Source organism: Dipodomys merriami, unplaced genomic scaffold (assembly GCF_024711535.1).
Source record: "Dipodomys merriami isolate MVZ:Mamm:240054 unplaced genomic scaffold, mDipMer1.0.p SCAF_110, whole genome shotgun sequence".
NCBI lineage: Eukaryota > Metazoa > Chordata > Mammalia > Rodentia > Heteromyidae > Dipodomys > Dipodomys merriami.
Genome location: NW_027202383.1, coordinates 1,617,990 through 1,643,038, shown reverse-complemented (window position 1 = coordinate 1,643,038; position 25,049 = coordinate 1,617,990). Strand labels below are relative to the sequence as shown.

General features: G+C 49.0%; 1 protein-coding gene across 3 annotated transcripts in view; it reads right to left on the bottom strand.

Annotated features, from left to right (window-relative positions):
- The window catches only part of Atp6v1c2 (ATPase H+ transporting V1 subunit C2), a 50,589-nt gene that overhangs the window by 10,973 nt on the left and 14,567 nt on the right, over positions 1-25,049 (bottom strand). For all 3 annotated transcript variants that reach the window (XM_070015263.1, XM_070015264.1, XM_070015262.1), the window contains exons 4-6: positions 10,336-10,421; positions 1,077-1,171; positions 113-204 (exon numbers count right to left, since the gene is read on the bottom strand). In XM_070015263.1, the coding sequence (XP_069871364.1) occupies positions 113-204; positions 1,077-1,171; positions 10,336-10,421 (273 nt within the window). The remainder of the gene's footprint in view (positions 1-112; positions 205-1,076; positions 1,172-10,335; positions 10,422-25,049) is intronic.

The following is a 25,049-nucleotide window of genomic DNA, read 5'->3' as shown; positions in this document are numbered from 1 at the left end:
CACCCCAGCTGCTCACTGTCCTTTGCAAGGTGCCCCCTGCATCCTCCATGGGTGAGGGGTGAGGGGGGTCCCGGGGAGCAGAGCAGCACCCACGCGGGAGCGCAGTACGCACGTGGATTTCTTCTCCAGGTTCTCCAGGTTCATCTTGAGAGCGCTGTAGGTGGCCGTGCGGGACTTCAGGTCAGTCTCGATCTGTGCCAGTTGCTGTGTGAGGAACGGAAACACTTGCTTTACAGCTACATCGTATTCATTCATATTATATACCACTCTCTGTACACCAAGAGAAGCATACTGCAGCATCATTTGTACAGCTACACAACCAAACTACACCATATTCATTGTAGAGCTACATGACTATGCCACATTGTAGCTGCTGGCTACGTACAACGTCCCCATGGATCTGTGCTATGGCGTTTGGAGTTCAAAGTCTAGCAGGAAAGCATGGCTTAGCAGACAGACACTGCTTACTGAGTCACGGGTGGCCCAGGGGTGAACTGGCACATAATTCTAGGATCAGGCCTCCTAAATCAACTCTGACTCTGTCTCTGTCTCTCCCACCCCCCTCCCTCTCCTGCCAGTACCAGGGCTTTGTGCTTGCTCGTCTTGTTTCCTCACAGCTGGTGTTCTACCATATAGGCCATGCCTCCAGCCCAGATTTTTGCTAATCAATTGGATTTGGAGTTTCACAGTCTAACAAGGATGTGAGCCACCACTCTCCTCAAGAAACTCATAGAGTTGGGGAGCATCAGATCCCCAAGGGCAGACTAGGGAGGAGCTAGAGTGATGGGAAGGGGAGGGAGCAGCTCCAGGGTCAGAGCACCATCCAGGGGCTCGCAGGGGCCGTCCTCTCATGCCCCTGTAGGTGATGGGAGGGCTGTGTGGCGGGCCTCTCTCATCTTCATCCTACCCAGGGCACAGAAAGAGGCCTGAGGCCCCCTCAGGGCCGGCAGGACAGGGTCCTACCCAGGGTCAACAGGCAGGGGTCAAACCCCAGCCTCCCTCCTCGGTCTTGCCAGAGTCTAAACCCAACACGGGCCATCTCCATGGTCAGCCGTCCACACATCAGGCCCGCTCACCTTTGTGAGGGTGTCCACCACGTTCGCCAGAGGCTGCTTTGCAGGGTATTTGGCCATGTCCCATTCAAAGTGAGTCACGAAGGATGTCAAGTCAACTAGAACACACACACAGTTCAACAATGGACACAGCGCTCTGGCCTCCCAACACCAGCGCCACACAGCCCCCAGCCCACCGGCCGCTCAGGGGCCACCAATACCCCACAGACCAGAGATCCCTGCTAGAGGCTTACTGTCCTCAGAGCCCCCAACCCTCCCACCACCCCCCCCCATCCCCAAGAGCCAGCAAACAGTGAAGGGCACAAAACCTGCCACAGCTGCCCCTGCCTGTCGCTTTGTCCCCAAGGGTCTGCTGGGTCTTGGGCCACACCATGATATTCCAAGGGCAACCGGCCACTTCTCCACCAGTCAGCACTGTATTGAGGCACTCTAAGGTCCCATCAGAGAGCATCAAACTGGCCCCTGAAAAGCCACCCAGCCCACAGCCTGTCCTAAATGTCATCTGCTTGTGAGGCAGGTGTCTCCCTGCCTTCTGAGCCACACCAGGAGACGAGACCATTTCAATCTCTCCTGCTCCTTTCAAAGCACTTGACCCATTAGCCAAGCCCCAGAGCCTGCCCCAGAGCCCCATGACTGCCACCTCGACAGGTGTGCACCTGCCAGCGCGTGCCCTTGAAAGTCTGCCTCACAGTGTCATAAACCTGTGTTCCTTTTCTTTCTCCAGAAACAAATACAACTTACTGCCCTTCGGGCGGCTGTGGGACCTCTGAAACCAGCTGTGGGTGGGAGGTAGGCTGAGCGTGGAATTGATGCCAGATGTGGTTCTGACCACACCCGCCTGAGACAGAGCCGTCAGGCCGCTGGCAAGTGAGGAATGGAGGTCAGATGTCCCACCTGAGGGGCGAGGGCTCCTCGCTCTCCAGACTTGCACATTCATAGAGCTTGATTTCTTTTCCTTTTCTGATCTTTCTGTTCTTTCCTTCTTCCTTCCTCCCTCTCCTTCTTTCCTTCCTTTTTCTTTCTTTCTTTTTCTTTCTGTACCAGGCTCTGAACTCAGAGCCTCACAATGGCTCTGCTGGTGCTCTACTTCCTGAGCCACACCTCCAGTCCAGCCTCTGAGGGTTAATTGGAAATGGAGTTTCACCCTGCAGTCCTACAGATCTCAGCTTCCCAAGTAGCCAGGACTGTAGTTGTGAGCCACCAGCGCCACCAAACCATGACTTCCTCCCCTTTCTTTTCTCTTTTTCCTTTTCCTCCTTTTATTTTTTTGAGCTAGTGTCTTGCTGTACTGCCCAGGCTGGCCTTGAGGTCCTGTGCTCAGATCACCCCCGCAGCCTCCCAAGTGTCTGGAACCCCAGATGCACAGTGTGCACTGTGTCTGGCTTATCACCTCTTTTCAATATGTGCTCTGGGGCAAAGTAGGAAATTCAGTGGGTGTTCAGGGTTGGGATGGAATTTCCCTGGAATCCCCCGACCCTAGCAAGTTATCACATCCGAGACAGGCTTTCCCACGCAGGGTCTGTGTGGGAAGGTGCCTCCCGGTGACTCTCCTGTCCACGGAGAGGGGCGGTCACTCCGCATACTGTCTCTTTACCTGCAGAGCCCAGCTCTCTCCTGATGGGGACAGAGCAGACTCCTTCCTGCCTACCCCCGTGTGCTCACAGTGAACAGGACTCCCCTAGGCATGAAGCACCACCAGCAATCTGTGACCTGTTGGCAGCATGGGCATCAGGGAGGGTGAGCATGGGTTCTGGCGCCTTGCCGGGCCAGGATGGCCTTACCCGGGCAAGACTCCCACAGAGACGGAAGGGGGAGGTGTGTGGCTCTGTGGGAGGGGATTCTTGTCAGGAGGCCTTGTGTTGGAGGCAGGTGTCATCTCTGGGTGGGGCTGATGGACCAAGAAGGCACACAGGACTGGGCAGGAGAGCTGGCTGGGCAGAAGGTCCTGTCTGCAGCTACCCATGGCCATACTAGGTCTCATACCCTCAGCGCCTACGGTGTCAGGAATTGGCCACGCCTCCTACGCAGACAGCAGTGTCCAATGGGGTCACCTCATGAGCCTCCAGGGGGTTGTGTCACCACCAAAGGCACAAGCGAGGAGGTGCACATGTTGGGAGAGTCCCCCGGGTTGGTACAGGAAGAGGCAACAGGGTATTAGCGAGGGCGTGGGAGAGAGGAGGAGAAGTGGACAGGAGCAGGAGAGGCCGCAGGAGGAACGAGTTGGGGACTCACTCAACAGCATGCAAGGCTCATGACACACCGGGCACCACGGAGGCCAGGTCACACCAGGTTCCCAGGTGGGGTGACAGGGCGGAGGGAGGTGAGCGCTGAGCCAGGCAGCCGCAGAGGCGGTGGCAGGGACGGGACAGAGGGGAGAGATGAGTTCAGCTTGGACAGGTCTGGGTTGAATATGTGGGCACACAAGTTCCCCCAACGCCAACACGACTCATGGGGGAACCGGCCTGGTGGCAGCACGGCTGGCACTTTACGAGGTAATCAATGCCTTAAAATAACAACAGATGTAGCTGGCAAGAACCGTGGCTCCCTCGGGCCAGGACACATGACTCATGTCCCTTAATTGACTTTTCAGCCCTATTAAGTCCCATTATCATGTCTATGAGCAAACCTGGGCATGGAATGAGTTATGTAAGCTCCATTGTAACAGAAGGAGTGCACAGGAGGCACTCTGTACCTGCCTGGCCCCGCCCTTTCCCTGCGGTACCCCTTATCGGGACACAGCTAACTACAGGCAGAAGAAGAAGGCTCGCTCCTCCTTCCTCAGAAACTCACCAGCCCCATGCCCAGGTGTTTTCTAGATCACTCATCCTTGGGAAAGGTGTTGGGGAGAATTCACATGGGGCATTTACAACACTGGCATCGAAACTAACCCAGCATGCCTTGGGGTGTTGACAAGAGGCACTCTAAGGCCCTAGGGGTGGGAGCCTCGCCTAGTGGATGTGCGCCCTATGGGAAGGGACACCAGGAGCTTCTTCCTGCTCACTGTCTCTCCACACACAGGAACCAAGGAGAGGCCATGCAAGGACACGGTGAGAGGCTGGCCACCACAAACCAAGGCAGAGAGCGTCCTCATCAGAAACTGAACTGGCTGGAAAGTTGATCTCAGAGGACTTGAGGACTATGGGGGGGGGGAAGGCCCATGGTTGAAGCTGCTCAGGGAATTGGTTTTGGTGTCAGTATAGGCTTTGGTGTTGCTACATCAACCCAGAGAGCATGGCCAGAGGTTGGTCCCATCTCATGGCAGCCATGGCAACTGATTCCCCTTGCTGAACCCCAAAATAGCCAAGCATTGGGAAGGCTGAGCCCCAGCCACAGGCAAGCAACAGAAGGCTGAGACAGATGTCAGAGCAGATGTGTGGTTTCCCTGCTCCTTTCTACCACCTTTAGTGTCCTAGAGACCTTGCTCAAGCCAAATCCTGCTCCAGCCCTCTCTCATTTCTGCCTCGATCCTTCAATGCTCTGCCCAGAGGGAGACTGTTGCTTCCACCACCTTCCTGACTGTCCCTCACTCTATCAGCCTGAGTTCCACGACACTGTTGATGACCTGGCTATCCATGCCTGGCATTCCCAGGCTTCTTCAGGGCAGTCTGAGACGCACTGGTCTCTGTGTCCACAGCCTGCTACAGGGCCCCACACAGAGCAAGTCCTCCTTGTGGCCAAGGTGGCCTCTTGAACTCATATTCCTGTAACTACTTGGGAGACGTATTTTGGGCTGGCATGGTGGTGTATACCTATAATCCTGGCTACTCAAGAGACAGAGACGGAGGCCAATCTGGACAAAAAGTCAATGAGATCTTGTTTCAAAAGCAGGCTGGGGCTCAGCGCTGGTGGTTCATGCCTGTAATCCTAGCTACTTAGGAGGCTGAGATCTGGGGATTACAATGTGAAGTCAGCCCAGGCAGGAAAGTCCAGGAGACTTTTATCTACAATCAACTACCAAAAAGCTGAAAGTGCAGCTGTGGCTCAAGTAGTAAATAAAGTGCTAGCCTTGAGCAAAAAGTCTTAGAGACAGAGCCCAGGTCCTATGTTCAAACTCCAGGACCAGCACAAAAAAGGAAGGAAGGAAGGAAGTTAAGAAGGAAGAAAGGAAGGAAGGAAGGAAGTTAGGAAGGAAGGAAGGAAGGAAGGAAGGAAGGAAGGAAGGAAGGAAGGAAGGAAGGAAGACTTCAGTTGAGTATGACAGCACAAGCCTGTAATCCCAGCTCCTCAGGACAGGGAGGGAAGCAAAGGTAACAAGTTCCAGTTCCATCTCAAAAATAAATGAGAAGCAAAGGGTTTGGCATGTGGTTCTGCCAGTAGAACACTTGCCTAGAAAGTGCAAGGTCCTGAGTTCAATTCCCAATACTGGAAAAAAAAAAAAAAGAAAAAGAAAAAATCAACAACTGAGGAGCACATTTCAGCTCAAACTCTTGTCCTGTGCTTTGTCTCTAAAATGTTCAGGACTTCCATTTCCAAGACGGAAAGTTCTATCACTGCTGTGCTTCGGGGTCAGGCCAGTCATCTTCCAAGATCATGGTTTGAAGCCAGCCTGGGCACACAAATCGGAGGGACCCTCATCTCCAACTAATCACCAGAAAAATCCAAAGTAGAGCTATGGTTCAAGTGGAAAAGCACGAGCCTTGAGTGAGAAAGTTAAGGGACAGCACCCAGGCCCTGAGTTCAAGTCCTAGGACCAGCATCAAAAACTGAACCAAAACAACAACAATAACAAAATACTGTACATGGGTCATCACATCTTGAATAATGATGGCGTCATCTGAAGACCAACCCAGTCCTCACCAGCACACGGGAGCGTGACTGCCCCAGCCGTGGCTTCCTCCTGAATAGCTAGACAGCCACCAGTGTCTACAGCCAGGCCTGCATCCAGCATGTTTGGGTCCTTTCAATGTTCAGCTAGAGGCTGATGGAAACCCAAAAGGTGCTCAGGCAAGGTGAAGCACCTTGAATGTGACTATTAAAAGTCTATGTTAGAAAAAAAAAATTAACACTGAAGCCAGGTACCAGTGGCTTACGCCTGCAATCCTAGCTACTCAGGAAGCTGAGATCTGAGGACTGCAGTTCAAAGCCAGCCCAGGCAGGAAAGTCCCTGAGACCCTTGTCTCCAAAGAACTGTAGCTCAAGTTGTAGAGTGCCAGCATTGAGAGAAAAAGCTAAGGGACAATGTGCAGGCCCTGAGTTCAAGCCTCAGTATCAGCAGCAACAACAAAATAAAAACAACACAAAAAATCTCTTGACTGAATTTGGAGAGTCTTGAATGATCATCTGAACTGCTAAGGTTGAGAAGCGACTCTGGGCCCTGCGATCTCATTTGGGCCTCTTGGCAGGGCTGGTTTACAGAGCAAGCCCCCGAGAACAAAGAAAACTGTCTTCTGGGCACCCATGGTGCATCCCTGAAATCCAAGTTCCTCAGGAAGCTCCGGCCTGGAGGGTCATGGTTCAGATCCAACTTGGAAAACAAAATGCCATGCCTCCCATCTGGCTTAAGTAGTAGAGAGACAGCCAAAGCAAGCCAGGTGAAAGAAAGAACAAAAGAGGAAGAGGAGAAAGTGGAGAAGGAAGGAATCAGTACTTAACAGCTGGTGCCATCCGGACTGGCTGGGCATGATAATATTAACAATAGATGGTAATATTAGTATGATTAATTATAATGAATATTCATAACATTAACAATAATATTAATGTCAACTTAAATCTCAGCTGTATTTGAAGATAGAAGAGCCGCTGAGCGCTCTATGCATTGCCTGCTGAGAAATAAGATCAGTTGGGTCAGCTTGAAAAAGTATTTTTTTCTGCCCATCAGCAAAAAATGGTGAGATAAACAGATTGAATTCTGGAAGGCAATTGGGGGGGGGGAGAGAGAGAGAGAGAGAGAGAGAGAGAGAGAGAGAGAGAGAGAGAGAGAGAGAGAGAGAGAGAGAGAGAGAGAGAGAGAGAGAGAGAGAGAGAGAGAGAGAGAGAGAGAGAGAGAGAGAGAGAGAGAGAGAGTATGTGTCCTGGGGATTGAACTCCACTCCTGGGCCCAGTTGTATTTTATCTTTTTCCCTGAAAGCTAGCTCCCTATCATTGGAACCACACCACCATTTCTCACTTTTTGCTGATTAACTAGAGATGAGTCTCACAGATTTATCTTCCTAGGCTGTCTTCAAATCTTAATGTTCAGAGCTCAGCATTCCAGTAGTAGGATTATAGGTTTGAGCCACTGAAGTCTGGCCGTGAAGATTTTTTTGTTTTTGTTCTTGCTCAAAAATGACTTGGTCCAAAGCCAGGCGCCGGTGGCTCACGCCTATAATCCTAGCTACTCAGGAGGCTGAGATCTGAGGATCATGGTTCAAAGCCAACCCAGGCAGGAAAGTCCGTGAGACTCTTTTTTTTTTTTTTGATCCAGTTATGGGGCCTGAACTCTGGGCCTGGGCACTGTCCCTCAGCTCTTCAGCTCAAGGCTAGCGCTCTACCACTTGAGCCACAGCGCCACTTCCAGCTTTTTTCTTTTTGCTTATGTGGTGCTAAGGAATCGAACCCAGGGCCTCATGCATTGCAAGGCAAGCGCTCTACCACTGAGCCATCTTCCCAGCCCCAGGTCCGTGAGACTCTTATCTCCAATAAACCACTAGAAAACTGGAAGTGGTGCTGTGGCTCAAGTGGTAGAGCACTCACCTTGAGCTGAAGAGCTGAGGGATAGTGCTCACGCCCAGAGTTCAAGCCCCATACCAACCAAAAAAAAAAAAAAAAAAAAAGACTTGGTCTTTCATTCCACCAGCTTGAATGGACTGGAGAAAAAAACAAACAATGAAAATAGCTTCTTCTGGGGCTGGGAAGGTGGCTCAGTGGTAGAGCACTTGCCTTGCAATGCATGAGGCCCTGGGTTCGATTCCTCAGCACCAGATAAACAAAAAGAAAAAAGCCGGAAGTGGCGCTGTGTCTCAAGTGGTAGAGCGCTAGCCTTGAGCTGAAGAGCTGAGGGACAGCGCCCAGGCCGAGTTCAGACCCCACGACCGGACCCCCCCCCCAAAAAAAAAGAAAAAGAAAATAGCTTCTTCTAACACGTACACTGGGTGTGGATTGTTTGGGTACCACCCCAGGGGGCTCCTGGTCCATGTGAACCTGACCAAGGCCACACAGCGTGAGTGTGGCATCCAAGTTGCCATTATTCTGAAGGTAGAAGGCTCACAAACGGGACGAGTAGGAGAGCAAGGGCAGGGGCAGGCATCAAGGCCAGGAGCAGCTAGACGATGGGAGAGGTCACCTTGAACTCTGCCAAGTCAAGGCACCCTTTCCTTTCCAGGTGGGATGTGATGTGCATGAGATAGCTGTTCTGTGTGTCATATGGGCAGCATGGCCAAGCCACGACGTTGTCACTTGGACAACTGTCATGACTTGATCACTGCACCCCTCCAACCGAACTGCACCCCACCCTTCCCAGGCCACACAGTGCCACCTCTAAGCACAGCATACATAGCACACACATGCACATACAACCTACTCTTTAAACATTTCATCTTCTCCTTCAAACCTGTAATAGAGTAAGGTGGAGTTATTAAACCGCCAAGATAAGCTGCCAAGTTCAGATGCGGGAGCAGGAACACTTCCATTTGTTGGTTTTAACCAGTAAACACAAAGGACTGTGATTCCAGGAACAAAATAGGAATACATGTATGCATAAATATACACACATATCTACACATACACAATCACACATCTACACAATATATATACGCGCATAGATACACACATGCACATATGCATATACACACATTTGTACAACATATTCAACATATACATATGCACATAACATCACACATAACATATACACTTATACATTTTTCTTACATCTACTTAATATCATTATACCAAATGACATGCTAGATATATATGCTACCACTTTCAAGAACTATGCATGGTCACACCGTTTTGTTATCTCTAGAGGTACTTAAAGATTTAATTCTAGAGTTTCTAAAGTCTCCAAGGTTTTTCTTTCTTGCTCACTTGAACACATTCACTGGGGTCCAGTCAGCTCAGGGATCCCACAGAACAGAATCTGACACCAGAAGTGGTTTGGGCTCTCCAGTTTACTGCACAGGAAATAAAGACCCATGAGACCTTGCTCAGCACATGAGCCGTTCTTCATGCCTTGTTCGGGGCAGAGTGGGTGAAACTTCCAAGTGTGGGTAGATAGTGGGGAGTCAACAGAAAATGTGGTGGTTGAACAAGAGTCAGGGTTCAGACTCTCCTGAACCTTGTTCATGTCAAATTTTGCTGAGGAATTCAGTAACAGGGTAAAGAAGGTTATATTATGCAGGCCTGGTGCATCACACCTAGAATCCTAGCTATTTGGAAGGATGAATCTAGCCTGCGAACAAAATCCCAGACACCCTTAGTTTTTGGTCAGTCATGGGGCTTGAACTCAGGCCTGGACGCTATCCCCAAACTCTTTTCCTCAAGGCTAGTACTCTACCACTTTGAGCCACAGTGCCACTTCCAGTTTTCTGGCAGTTAACTGGAGCTTAGAGTCTCCCTGATTTTCCTGCCCAGACTGGCTTTGAACCCAATCCTCAAATCTCAACCTCCTGAGTAGCTAGGATTATAGACATCAGCTACCAGCACCTTGTCCCAGACACTCTTATTTATATCCAATTAGCCAGAAAAGGCCAGAAGTGGAGGTATGACTAAAGTGGTAGAGCACCAGCCTTGATTGGAAAAAACCAAGTGAGAGCATGAGGCCCTGAGTTCAAGGCCCAATACTGACACATAAAAGGAAGGAAGGAAGGTAGGAAGGAAGGAAAGGGAAGGAAGGGAGAGAAAAAGGAAGGAAAGGAGTCAGAGAGACAGAGATAAAGAGAGGGAAGGGAAGGGAAGGGAAAGGAAGGGAAGGGAAGGGAAGGGAAGGGAAGGGAAGGGAAGGGAAGGGAAGGGAAGGGAAGGAAGGAAGGAAGGAAGGAAGGAAGGAAGGAAGGAAGGAAGGAAGGAAGGAAGGAAGGAAGGAAGGGAAGGGAAGGGAAGGGAAGGGAAGGGAAGGGAAGGGAAGGGAAGGGAAGGGAAGGGAAGGGAAGGGAAGGGAAGGGAAGGGAAGGGAAGGGAAGGGAAGGGAAGGCAGTGAAGATACAGCATAGGAAGGATCTGTCACGCAAGTTGCACTAATAGTGTGGGCTCTCGTCTAGCCCACCATCCTAGGCTTCCACTGAGCCCCAGAATGTTGCTGTGACTTGTGTGGCTGCAGCCTGGACAAACCCCTCCTGGACAGACCTACCTCCATTGGCCAGGAGATTCTCTTGGACTTTCCCCTTGGAGTCTTCCATGACCTCTGCCACGCTCTGCGCCATTCTCTTTATGAGACTGTGGAGAGAAGCAAACAGCGGTGAGGCAGGGGACACACAGCGCTGCTGGCAGGAGAGGCCGCCATGATTGCCAATCTGTATGTAGGAAGAGACTTTCACTAGGAGGAACCTTTGAACCAGTCATTCCACTTCTGGGAAACCATCTTCAGGAAATAGGAAACAGTGGGAAAGAAAAAAGGCTTTCTGAATAGAAAGAGATTCTTGACAGCATTACTGCTGACAATAAAAAAATAATAATAACTGGAAACAAGCAGATGGTGTAACAATGGGGAGCTGTTTGCACGAGTGGTGGCAGATTCCAGCTGACAGACTGTTGGGCAGATACTGAAAATGTGGTTTACAAAGAATTTGAATGACCGTGGAACAAGGCACATATTATAATGGAAGGTGGAAAAACCCAAGACAGAAAGCAACGCAGCCAGGCCGGCTGCCCGAGGGTATTTCGTGTGTTTTTCCTATTTCTATATATTTTCCTATTATCATCTGACATTTCTTTTATAATTAGGAAAATCAAGCTTTTGGTTTCCATTAGATGCACTGAAAGCTTCGAAGTGCAGGAACTAGAAGCTGAAGAATTTACCCTGGTCCTGACAATGTCCACCTGAATGCGTTAGGCCAAACTGGTTGAATTTCCAAGCCTCAACTTTCATTTACAAAATGTGGGATGTAAATCCTAGCTACTCAGGATGCTAAGATGGGAGGATCACAGTTCAAAGCCAGCTTGAGTGGAAACATCTGGAAGACTCTTATGTCCAATTAACCAGCAAAAAATCAGAAGTGGAAGTGTGGCTCAAGTTGTAAAGTACCAGCCTTGAGCCAAAAAGCCAAGTGAGAGCATAAGGCTCTGAGTTCAAACCTCAGACGAAGGATGGGAGAACACAGCTTGTTTTCCTCATTGTCATGTTTAGGGTCAGAAACGGGAAAACACAAACATACAGTAGCAAAAACAGAACAACCAAGCCAAGGGGCAGTTGCTCACGCCTGTAATCCTAGCTACTCAGGAGACTGAGATCTGCGGATCACAGTTCAAAGCCAGCCAGAGCAAGAAAGTCTGTGGGAATCTTATATCAAATTAACCACCAAAAGTAATTTGGAAGAAGAGGTGTGGATTAAACAGTGGAGCACCTACCTTGAGCAAAAAAAGCTCAGAGACAGTGCTCAGGCCCTGAGTTTAAGCCCCAGGACCAGCACCAAAAACAACCAAACAAAAACTGAACAACCAGGCTAGGGATGCAGGTCAGTGAGCAGAGCGCTTGCCTAACACATGCAAAGTCCAAAGACACAACAGGAGTTGAGATCTTCTTTTGATAATATCTATCATTGGTGGCTTTTATCAAGTGTCAAAGGCAATAACCACAGTCTCTTTTAATCCTCACACAAAAAAACCTCCCTGAGGTGACATAATCCGTTTTATACTGAAGCCCCATGAAGTGACGGGTCCCCACCCACCCAGTCTGCACAGGGGTCTGCAAAGGCAAGGCTCTTCCACCAGGCCACACCCTCCCATGGGGCCCTGTGGCCTGTCACGGGCTTGAATGTCCACTATTGTGCCAACATCTCTTAGGCGTGTAGTTCACAGTGCCTCAGTAAGGACAGACGTGGCCAAGTTACCCTACTCAGCTCAGTTTCCTGGGCCATAAAGTGGGGAGCATGTCAATATCACAAGGCTCTTCATACAAAGTGTCCCCAGACATGCGAGAGAAGGACTTAGAAATGTGCTCCAGGGCACCGGATGGTGGGCACTGCCAGTGATCCTAGCTACGCAGGAGGCTGACATACAAGGATCACAGTTTAAAGCCAACCAGGGAAGAAAAGTGTCCATGAGACTCTTCTCTCCAGTTAACTACTCAAAAACCAGAAGTAGAGCTGTGGCTCAAGTGGTAGAGTGCTAGCCTTGAGCGCAAAGAGGCTTAGGGACAGCACTCAGGATCTGAGATCAAGCCCTACAACTGGAAAAAAAAATTTTTTTAAGAAAGAAAAGTGCATCAGGGAACAGGGGCACTTCGTTCTCTTGTCCTCCAGCTCCCCGGGAGATTCCACAGAAAATCCAAGGGATCACAGGCCAGCAGAAGCCGCTCAGCCATTTGCAGGTCTCAGCCTGGTCTGTGTGCTCCTGTCTTGTAGCTCTCCTACAACCCACACCGCTCTGGGTTGTTCTAGACCATGATGACTTATTTTTAAATTAATTACTTTATTTTTATTTAAATTTTTGGTGCCGGTCATAAGACTTGAACTCAGGGCCTGGATGCTGTCTCTGAGCTTTTTTTTCCCCCATGAAGCTAGTTCTCTACTACTTGAGCCATGGTTCCACCTCCAGCTTCTTTGGAGTAGTTAATTGCAAATAAGAATCTCATGGACTTTCCTGCCAGGGCTAGCTTTGCACTACGATCCTCAGATCTCAGCTTCCACAGTAGCTAGGATTACAGGTGTGAGCCATTGGTGCTGGACTCACTTCTGGCTTTTTGCTGGTTAACTGGAGACAAGAGTCTGTGGACTTTCCTGCCTAGGTTAACTTTGAGTCTCACTAGTCAGATCTCAGACTATTGAATAGCTAGGATTACAGAAGTAAGCCACTGGCATCCAGCATTTTTTTCCCTTAGCTTTTAAAAAAAGCTATGTCTGTAACGAACATAAACATGGTGTTGGGAGAAATGGACAGCCATATGCAGAAAACAAAGTGGATTCCTGCTTGTCACCATGCACTAACATCAACTCAAAGTGGATGAAAGACCTCAACATCAAACTTGAAACTCTGAAACTACTGCAAGAGAGAGGAGAGCAGAGACATTAGAAACTTCCTGAATAGAGTCTCAGGGGCACAGCAGATAAGAGCAAGACTTGACAAGTGGGACTACATTAAAATAAAAAGCTTCTGCACAGCTAAGGACATAGCCACTAAACTAGAAAGACAGCCAACCAACTGGGAAAAGATCTTTACCGGCAATACATCAAAGGCCTAATATTCAATATATACAAGGAATTCAAGAAACTAACCCTTCCCAAACCTAATAAACCAATCACTAGACAGGCAAGGGAGCTAAAAAGAGACTTCTCAGAAAAATAGATAAAAATGGCAAAGAAACACATGAGGAAACGCTCATCATCCCCGGCCATAAGGGAAATGCTTATCAAAACAACTCTGAGATACCATCTTACCCCAGTTAGATTGGCCAACATTTTGAACTCTGACAACAACAAATGCTGGTGGGGATGTAGAGAAAAAGGAACCTTACCTGCACTGCTGGTGGGAATGTAAACTAAAACAACTGCTTTGGAAAACAGTCTGGACGTTTCTCAAAAAACTAACATAGACCAGCCATACCACTCCTGGACATTTACCTTGATCATGAACTGGGATACGATAGGGACACCTGCACATCCATGTTCATTGCCACACTGTTCACAATAGCCAAGACACGGAAACAACCCAGAGGCCCCACAACAGATGAAGGGATCCAAAAAATGTGGTACCAATGTACAATGGAATTTCACACAGCCACTAGGAAGGATAAAATGATGACATTCACAGGGAAATGGATGGAACTAGAACAAATCAAGTAAGATAAACCAAGATCAGAGAGACAAATGGCATATGTTCTCCCCGGTATGCAGAAGTGAGACTTAAAATGCAATGAGACATGACAAATTATACAGAATTCTAGACGCTCACAGACAAGGAGACCAAAAGAGGATAGTCTTCGGAGAAAAACACCAAGTTGTAATACCCAGGCATTTCTTCATATGTATATAAAATAATATACATACTGAAATGAACTCCAAAGACATGGAAACAAAGGACCTTCTTCTTAAATTTCTGATGACTCTATTGTTTAGCTCATATACGGTGTACACACGTGCACATGTGAGGGAGGAGGGGGAGGGCACAGAATCAGTGGGAAGCGCGTGGAAGCGTGCAGCAGCAGAGCCCGCTGGCCGCACTGGACATCGGTGAAAGTGAACCAACACAACTCCTGGGTGGAGATGGTAGGGAGGGAATGGGAGAACAGATGATAGTATGCAAAAGGAAGGAAATGTACTTATTGCCTGACATATGTAAAGGTAACCCTGTTGTACATCAACTCTAAAACAACAATAAAGTAACAAAAAAACTCTGTCAATAGTGGGGCTTGAACTCAGGACTTGGGTGCTGTTCTTTAGCCTGTCACTCAAGGCTAGTACTCTACCACTTGAGCCACAGCTCCACTTCCGGCTTTTTTTGGAGGTTAATTGGAGACAAAGAATCTCATGGCCTTTTCTGCCCAGGCTGGCTTCAAGCTGAGATCCTCAGATCTCAACCTCCTGAGTCACTAGGATGAAGGCGTGAGCCACTGGCCCACATGCAAGCTGTCATCTCCTATGAGCACATGCTGGTCAACACTGGGTTTGCATCAAGTTGCTGACAGGAGCGTGCTGAAGGATCAGAGGAGCCCCCCTCCTCACAGGGTCTGCCGGTCCCCACGTGCTCTCCGCAGCCATCGGAACAGCAGAGGCCTCAGCCTGTGGTCAGTGAGGGTTTCCTGTCCCCGGCTCCCCACGGCCTTTCACAGAATCTCTCACTGCAGCCAAGTCGCCCTTAGGCCAGTCCTCACATCTGAATAACACGCTCTGATTAAGCTTGGATGCTAGAAAAAGCCTCCTTCCACACAGTAAAACCAGCTGTGATCATTAACTGTAGTCATCTGAGAACTAGGGTATTAGCCAACCAGAACTTATTTCTTTTTGTAAGAAACATAAAAACCTTGATGCTATCTTTTTTTTTTTTTTTTTTTGCCAGTCCTGGAGCTTGAAGTCAGGGCCTGGGCACTGTCCCTGAGCTTCTTTTGCTCAAGGCTAGAGCTCTACCACTTGAGCCAAAGCACCACTTCTGGCTTTTTCTGTGTATGTGGTACTGAGGAATCAAACCGAGAACTTCACGCATGCTAGGCAAGCACTCTACCACGATGCCACATTCCCAGCCTGATGCTACCTTTTTGTGTTGGTTTGCTTTTTGGTTTTGTTTTCTCTTTTATATTATTTATTCAGCAAACATGAAGATTAACAAGTGACAAAATTTGCCTAAGGCTCTTTTATTTTTATTTTTTTGGGTGCGGCTGTGGGGCCTAAACTCTTGGCCTGGGCGCTGTCGCTCAGCTCTTCAGCTCAAGGCTAGCGCTCTACCACTTGAGCCACAGCACCACTTCTGGCTTTTTTCTTTTTGCTTATGTGGTGCTGAGGAATCGAACCCAGGGCCTCATGCATGCAAGGCTTTACCACTGAGCCACCTTCCTAGCCCCCCTAAGCCTCTTTTATAGTCATTGTACTTCTTTTTTTTTTTTTTTGGTCAGTGGTGGGGCTTGAACTCTGGGCCTGAGGGCTGTCCCTGAGCTCTTCAGCTCAAGGCTAGGGCTCTACCACTTGAGCCACAGAGCCACTTCCGGTTTTCTGGTGATTTATTGGAGATAAGAGTTTCACGGACTTTCCTGCCCGGGCTGGCTTTGAACTGAGATCCTCAGATCTCAGCCTCCTCAGTAGCTAGGATTACAGGCGTGAGCCACCAGTGCCCGGCTCTTAATCATTGTATTTTTTGTTTTTTTGTTTGTTTTTGGGTCCAGTGGTGGGGCCTGAACTCTGGGCCTGGGCGCTGTTCCTCAGCTCTTCAGCTCAAGGCTAGCACTCTATCACTTGAGCCACAGCACCATTTCCGGCTTTTTTCTTTTTTGCTTATGTGGTGCTGAGGAATAGAACCCAGGGCCTCATGCATGCAAGGCAAGCGCTCTACCACTGAGCCACCTTCCCAGCCCGTCAAATATTCAGTCACGTGATTTTGGGACATTCATATTTGTTTGTTTTTAGCTGTATTTTCTTTTCTTTTTTGGTACTAGGGATCAAAGCCAGTACGTGCACTTGCTAGGCAAGTCTTTGCCACTGAGCTATATTCCAGCCCAGGAACATTCATATTTGAAATTTGTATTCATTTGCTAGGGCAACTGTAACAAAATACCCTAAATGGAGAGATTTTGTTGTTCTGCTTTGTTGTTGTTACTTTTTGGACAAGTATTAGGACTTGAATTCACTTCTCATTCTCACTTGGCTTTTCTACTCAAGGCTGGCGCTCTACTACTTGAATCAAACTTCTACTTCTGGTTTTTGCTGGTTAAGAGGATAACAGTCTCATGGACTTTCCTGTCCAGGCTGGCTTCTAACCTCAAATCTCATGTCTCAGCCTCCTGAAGAGCTAGGATGACAGGGGTAAGCCACCAGCTCTTGGCCTTGATGTGGGGTTTTGGGGTTTTTGTTTTTGTTTTTTGTGCTATCCTGGGGCTTGAATTCAGGGCGTTTCACTCTAATTTGGCTTTTTTACTCAAGGCTAGTGCTCTACCACTTGAATCAAAATTCTACTTGCAGTTTTTGCTGGTTAACTGAAGATGAGAATCTCATAGACTTGACTGCCCAGGCTGGCTTTGAACCATGATCCTCATATCTTAGCCTCCTCAGTAGCTAGGATGACAGGCATGAGCCACTAGCTCTTGGCCTTGATGAGGTTTTAAATCTACTTTTTTCCCCTTTATAATTTACATCTACTGAACAATATATTACTATGCGGCTGAGCCACACTAAAAAGTAATTTGGGTTGCTTTTCTCTTTGATACATGTTGCAAGGGTTCACTGTTTTTTTTTGTTTTTTGTTTTTTGGTCGGTCGTGGGGCTTGAACTCTGGGCCTGGGCACTGTCCCTCAGCTCTTCAGCTCAAGGCGAGCGCTCTACCACTTGAACTATAGCGCCACTTCCGGTTTTCTGGTGGTTTATTTGAGATAGGAGTCTCACGGTCTCTCCTGCCCGGGCTGGCTTTGAACCGCGATCCTCAGATCTCAGCCTCCTGAGTAGCTAGGATTACAGGCGTGAGCCACCAGCGCCCGGCAGGTTCAGTGTTCTTATCTGGAATAAGTTTCTATAAAACAGCAACTAGCTGACCAGCGGGTGATCATTCATCATGTTACCAAGACAGAACCACACCACCTTCCAAATACACAGAGCCGTAACACCAGCAATGTACTGGCATGCCGTTTCTCTGAATGCAGGCCAACACAAATATGAATTTTCCTAATCCCTGCCAATCTGATAGCTGAACACTTATATCTCAGTGTTCTGATTTGCATTTCTGTGGTCATCAGCGAAGCTGAACATCTTTCATTGACTTCACAGAACGCTGCTCCTTAACTTAATAAGTAGCATGTTCACATCCTTGTCAGGGCTGTCTTTTGTTTTTCATTTGTTTGTTCTTTATTTGGCTTGTTTTGGTTTTTCGGCAGTACTGGGTTTGAACTCAGGGTCTCACACTTGCTAGACAGGTGCCCTGAGACACACCTCCATCCTTTTTCATTTGTACTGGTTATTTGCAGGCAGGGTTCCACTTTTTGCCTAAGTGAGCACTAGGATTGGACTAAAATCCTCCTGTTTCACTCTTTCCACCATTGCTGGGATGGCAGGTATATGCCACCATGCTCAGCTTCTTCCACTGAGATGGAAGCCTTACAAACTTTTGTGTCCAGGCAAGGCTCAAAACAAGATCCTCCTGATCTAACCTACCAAAGTAGCAAGGATTATAGACATGAGCTACCATGCCTGGTTTATCAGATGATTTGGAGTCCCAGTTCTTGAATGTTTTGAGCAAGGTATCATTCCCATTTTAAAGAAAACTGCTGAGTGTCGATTGCTCACACCTGTAATCCTAGCTACTCAGGAGGCTGAGATCGGAGGACTGCAGTTCAAAGCCAGCCAAGGGCAGGAAAGTCCATGAGACTCTTATCTCCAATAAACTACTCAGAAAAAAACTGGAAGTGGTGCTGTGGCACAAGTAGTAGAGCGCTAGCCTTGAGCAAAAGAAACTCAAGAATAGCACCCAGGTCCTGAGTCCAAACCCCAGGACTGGCAAAAATAAAAAATAAAAATAAAAATAAAATAAAAAGCAACTCATCTAATCACTTAAAAAAAGTGACAGCAACTGCAAACAATAAGCAATAATGACAGAACAATGAGCAATAAGATAGAACAATAAGCAATAATGACAGAGCAATAAGCAATAATAACAGTTGGGTTGGTGTTTACAAGGATATACATATTCATCACAGCTCACAAGCCTGATCCTTAACACATACACATTTCACTCCGTATAACTTTGGCCTCATTAGAGACCAATTGGTAAACAGACAAGAACTGAACCAGATGACCAGCACCAGACTCGCCCACACCCACCCATACCAGGAAAGAGCAGCCATGCACGCTCCCAGAGATGTACTAACATGAACAACAGCACCCCTTCTGTAGCATGCTTGCTGAAAACCAACACTTACACACTTAGGTCAAGCTGGGTACCGGTGGCTCACACCAGATCTGAGGATCCTGGTTCAAAGTAAGCCAGGAAAGAAAAGTCCATGACACTGTTTTCTTCAATTAACCACCTAAAAGCTGAAAGCGGAGTTGTGGCTCAATGGTAGCGTGTCATCCGTGAGCGAAAAGGCCAAGTAAGAACATGAGATCCTGAGTTCAAGTCCTAGTATCGGCATAAAGATTTATGTTTATATCTTATGTAACTTACATAATATATACATAATATATACATATTATATATGTAATATATAACATACTATATATCTTTATGCTGATTGTTATATATTACATAATATTATATATAATCTATTGCATATTTTATATATAGAGGGGGGAGCAAAAATATTCTTTGCATTGCTACAGGGGTTGTGTCTCATTAAGCCAAGAGGAAGCCATAAATGAGCACATTTTTGTGAAAAACAAAACCAAATTTAAAAAGCCATATACTGTGGCATAGGTATAAAAAGGAGCAACCAGCATTACATTATTGAAATGATGTTCTTAGGACCATGGGAATTGAGGGGGTCAAATCTTGGTTTAAAAAAAAAACATTAAGCTTGATGCAGTAGCTCAAGCGGTAATCCTAACTACTTGGGAGGCACAGAGCAGAGAATCTACGTTTGAGGCCAGTGTGGTCAAGAAAATGTTTGTCAGGGCTGGGAATGTGGCTCAGTGGTAGAGCATTTGCCTTGCATGCCTGAGGCCCTGGGTTCGATTCCTCAGTACCGCATAAGCAAAAAGAAAAAAGTCAGAAGTGGCGCTGTGGTTCAAATGGTAGAGTGCTAGCCTTGACCTGAAGAACTGAGGGACAGCGTCCAGGCCCAGAGTTCAGGCCCCACGACTGGACCCCCCCCCAAAAAAAAAAGAAAATGTTTGTCAGACTTCATCTTGACCAATGACTGGGCACAGTTACTCACGCCTGTTACCCCAGCTATGCGGGGACACACAGTGGCTGGGCATGGTGGTACGTGCCTGTGATCCCACCTACGTGGACAAAGCACAAATAGGAGGATCACAGCCCAGGCTAGTGTAGGGACAAAGCAAGACCTTAGCTCACAAAATAACTAACACTAAAAGGGCTGGTAGAGAATCTGCTTAGCAAGCACAAGGCTCTGTGTTCAAGCTCTAGGGTCTCCAAAGAAATTAACAATGGAGAGCCAATCATAGTAATTCAATAAAGCAACCAACTAAAGGAGCAAGATAATGCATGTTACTTGAGCAGAACTGAGTAGAAACAGAGGGATCAATTTCAAGGTTGCAGGTAGCATGCAGACCCCCAGAATCCATGGGGAGATGGTCAGGTAAAAAGGGCCTAAATGGAACAGCCTCACAGATCTCCCTATTGGTGGGTGTATGGTAAAAAAAAAAAAAAATGTTCTTCCCCCTCCCACAGAAGGAAAGAGACCTCTGAGTTTTGGACCTGAGGTTCCAAGGGGGACCCCAGCTCCCCCCTTGCCTTGGGTAGGAACAGTGGGATGACTCAAGAGATGAGAGTTCTCCTGAGATCTGTTTCTCCTTTGTCACAACCAGGCAATTTCTGCAGAGCAGGGAGGGCCCTGGGCTCGTGAAGGCCTGGGGCACAGGCAGAGGGTTGGCTGGCACAAGCGCTAGCAGGAAGGTCTGTGCACACCACATGAATCGGAGGGGAGGGCTGACCTCTGCTCTCACTCAAGTCCACCTCCCAGGGACCAAGCACAGAGTAGCTTCTTCCACCATGGCCTTTGGATGTAACACAACCCCCCACCACCACCACTGGGGGTGCCTCACTGCAACCCACACACAGCCCATCTTGCAAAGATTTGGAGCAAGCCAGGCCTTGGAATCCTACCTACTCAGAAGGCTGAGATCTGAAGATCATGGTGTGAAGCCAGCCTGGGGGAGGAAAGCCAGTGAGACACTTACCTCTAATTAACCAGCAAGACGTGGAGCTATGGCTCAACAAAAAGCTGAAGAACAATAGCTAGGTCCTGAGTTCAAGCCCTAGTACTGACTGACACATATCAAAATAAGAAAAAAGAAAAAGAACTGAAAATCTGGAGGACAAACGGGCTTTCTAGTGAAGGGCTGTTTTACATGGTGAATTGAAGTCCCTTTGTACAACTATTTAATAAAAAAGTATAATAAGAAATTATAGAAGATTGCTCCAGGCCACCCCAATGGTGGCTGCAATATCAGGAAGTCCTGAGCCCGTGGTCCTGCCTCTGAAGCAGGTGCATCGTCCCCTGCCCTAGGTGTTGCTGTGTCCCACAGAAAACACAAAGCCCCCAGCCTGCTCAGTGTCCCAGCCTCAGCACCCCACATACTCAGTGTCCCAGCATGCTCAGCACCCCACATACTCAGTGTCCCAGCATGCTCAGGGTCCCAGCATGTTCAGTGCCCCAGCATGCTCAGTGTCTCAGCATGCTCAGTGTCCCAGCATGCTCAGTGTCCCAGCATGCTCAGGGTCGCAGCATGCTCAGTGTCCCAGCATGCTCAGTGCCCCAGCATGCTCAGTGTCCCAGCATGCTCAGTACCCCACATGCTCAGTGTCCCAGCATGCTCAGTGTCCCAGCATGCTCAGTGCCCCAGCATGCTCAGTGTCCCCAGCATGCTCAGGGTCCCCAGCATGCTCAGTGTCCCCAGCATGCTCAGGGTCCCAGCATGCTCAGGGTCCCAGCGTGCTCAGTGTCCCAGCATGCTCAGTGCCCCAGCATGCTCAGGGTCCCAGCATGCTCAGTGTCCCAGCATGCTCAGTGCCCCAGCATGCTCAGTGCCCCAGCATGCTCAGTGTCCCCAGCATGCTCAGCACCCCAGCATGCTCAGCGCCCCAGCATGCTCAGCGCCCCAGCATGCTCAGTGTCCCAGCATGCTCAGTGTCCCACTATGCTCAGTGCCCCAGCATGCTCAGTGTCCCAGCATGCTCAGTGTCCCAGCATGCTCAGTGTCCCAGCATGTTCAGTGTCCCCAGCATGTTCAGTGTCCCCAGCATGTTCAGTGTCCCCAGTATGCTCAGCGCCCCAGCATGCTCAGTGTCCCAGCATGCTCAGTGTCCCAGCATGCTCAGTGTCCCAGCATGCTCAGTGTCCCCAGCATGTTCAGTGTCCCCAGTATGCTCAGCGCCCCAGCATGCTCAGCGCCCCAGCATGCTCAGCGCCCCAGCATGCTCAGCGCCCCAGCATGCTCAGTGTCCCAGCATGCTCAGTGTCCCAGCATGCTCAGTGCCCCAGCATGCTCAGTGCCCCAGCATGCTCAGTGTCCCAGCCTGCTCAGTGTCCCAGCCTGCTCAGTGCCCCAGCCTGCTCAGTGCCCCAGCCTGCTCAGTGCCCCAGCATGCTCAGGGTCCCAGCATGCTCAGTGCCCCAGCATGTTCAGTGCCCCAGCCTGCTCAGTGTCCCAGCCTGCTCAGTGTCCCAGCATGCTCAGGGTCCCAGCATGCTCAGGGTCCCAGCATGTTCAGTGCCCCCAGCATATTCAGTGCCCCAGCATGCTCAGTGTCCCAGCATGCTCAGCGTCCCAGCATGCTCAGTGCCCCAGCATGCTCAGTGCCCCAGCATGCTCAGCGTCCCAGCATGCTCAGCGTCCCAGCATGCTCAGCGTCCCAGCATGCTCAGCACCCCAGCATGCTCAGTGTCCCAGCATGCTCAGCGCCCCAGCATGCTCAGCGTCCCAGCATGCTCAGTGCCCCAGCATGCTCAGTGCCCCCAGCATGCTCAGGGTCCCAGCATGTTCAGTGTCCCAGCATGCTCAGGGTCCCAGCATGTTCAGTGCCCCCAGCATGCTCAGGGTCCCAGCATGCTCAGTGTCCCAGCATGCTCAGGGTCCCAGCATGTTCAGTGTCCCCAGCCTGCTCAGTGTCCCCAGCATGTTAGTGCCAACTGTCCTCGGGTGAGAGCAGCTACACAGCAGCCCAACCTGAGAAGGAAGCCTAGAAGTTTCTGCGCAGGGTGGGACCTGTGTGACTCACAGCACCATTAGGCACCAGCCTTTGTCTGTCTGCTGCCACCTCAACCAAGGGACAATGACACCAATGTACCCTGCAGCAAAGTCATCAGGAAAATGAAACTAGCAACACATCAAGTGACTTTCTTTATATAAAAACAATGGTCCAGTGAGACTTGTAGAAGGTTCCCTGCTCTGGGGAGACACTGGGCACAACACCCCTTGCTTTAAATTCCAATCCTGCTTCTCAGAGACTGGAAGTTTAAGGAACCTGTAGAGATTCCCTCACATTCCATTTATAAAGCCACTCAGCAGCCTTACCCCGGTCACTCAAGACAGAGTTCTGTTTGGCCAAGCTGGCATTCTAGAGCTACAGCCACCAACACTGTGGCCCCACAGAGTAATCTTCGGTCTACTTCCAAAAGCCAGTGGCACTGGGCATGGGGCTACATGTCTATAGTTCAAATTACTCAGGAGGCTGAGGTAGGAGGATCACATAAACCAAGAAGTTCAAGGCTACTGAGGGTAGACTATAAGGATATCCCATTTAAAAATAAAACTGGGGGCTGGGAAGGTGGCTCAGTGGTAGAGCACTTGCCTTGCATGCATGAGGCCCTGGGTTCGATTCCCCAGCACCACATAAGCAAAAAGAAAAACACCGGAAGTGGTATTGTGGCTCAAGTGGTAGAGCACTAGCCTTGAGGTGAAGAGCTGAGGGACAGCGCCCAGGCCTAGAGTTTAGGCCCCACAACCGGACCCAAAATAAGTAAATAACTAAATAAATAAACAAACAAACTGATCTGATCCACCCCGAGAGATAGTTGTCCCCTTGGACAACCTGGGCCTCTGTGTGGGGAACTCCTTCCCATGGAACTGGGCTCCAGATCACACCAAGTGAAAGGCATGCTGGGAGTGAAGCCTTCTCAGCCCCTCCAGTCCACATGAGTGAGGGCCAGGTGTGTGTGAATTACAAAACCCGGAACTACCAATGGCTGATAAACACTTGAAGCGATGTTGACCCTGGCTGGGAACGTAAGCACCCTTCCTAGCTGGGGAAATGGACTGTCTCCTAATGGCACTTCACTGACAGGAGTATGAGGAAAGAGACTCCTGACATCCAGGGAACCGCTTAGTAATATGTACCAACAGCTTAAGGACGTCTATGTCCTTTGAACCTTGAGTTCCTTCCTGGGAACCAAACCTAGGGGTAACCTGTCATTTCGCTCTGGGAATGGAACTTCACTATTGCCAAATTTGTAGACAAAGAATTATGCATTACAAAAAAATGTCCCAAGGGGCAAAGAGAGTTGGTTTGTTCAATAAACTCATTATGATAGCATAATGCATGTATGTTATCACCATCAAAAAAATCAAACAGCCGGGCGCCAGTGGCTCAAACCTGTAATCCTAGCTACTCAGGAGACTGAGATCTGAGGAGCATAGTTCAAACCCATTCCAGGCAGGAAAGTCTGTGTTAGGAAAATGGGGGACAAAGGAAAAAGGAAACAGGCTGGACTCGATCTTCAACAGGCCAGGACTGTGTATCGAGGAACACGGAGGCGCACAGCCTTCCCATGGGCTTGGAGATTGTGCCAGGAGGTGGGACAGGAGTTGGTGTTTATGAGGTCTGAGCAAGGAGGCAGAGGTCAATGAAAACGCCATTGGGTCTAGGGAGGTGGGGGCTTTTCGGTTGGGCCCACAATGGAGTGTTTACGGTCAGGCTCAGGTGGATTGCTCTGCCTGTGTCAGGCAGTCTGTGACTATCTTTGGTGGCTTGCCTGACGTTTGTGTGCACCTGGGAAATCAGGGCGGGGGTCAGTCCTTCATACTCTGTCTCTGGATACATAGAAAGAATGGGCCGAGAGGAGACTCAAGTCTTTCACTGTGAGTCACTAATCGCCAATGAACCACCAGAAAACCAGAAGTGGCACTGTGGCTCAAAGTGGTAGAGCACTTGTCTTGAGCAAAAAGCTCAGGGGCAGTGCCCAAGCCCTGAGTTTAAGCCCCACAACTGTCAAACGATTAAAGTAAAAATTTAAAAATAGGGCTGGGAAGGTGGCTCAGTGGTAGAGTGCTTGCCTTGCATGCATGAGGCCCTGGGTTCGATTCCTCAGCACCACATAAGCAAAAAGAAAAAAGCCGGAAGTGGTGCTGTGGCTCAAGGTAGAGCGCTAGCCTTGAGCTGAAGAGCTGAGGGACAGTGCCCAGGCCCAGAGTTCAGTCCCCATGACCGGACCCGCCAAAAAATAATAATAATTAAAAGATAAAACAAGGCCAGGTATGGTGGCGCATGCCTACCAGCACTCAGGAAGCTGAGACAGGAGGATTGAGAGTTGAGGCC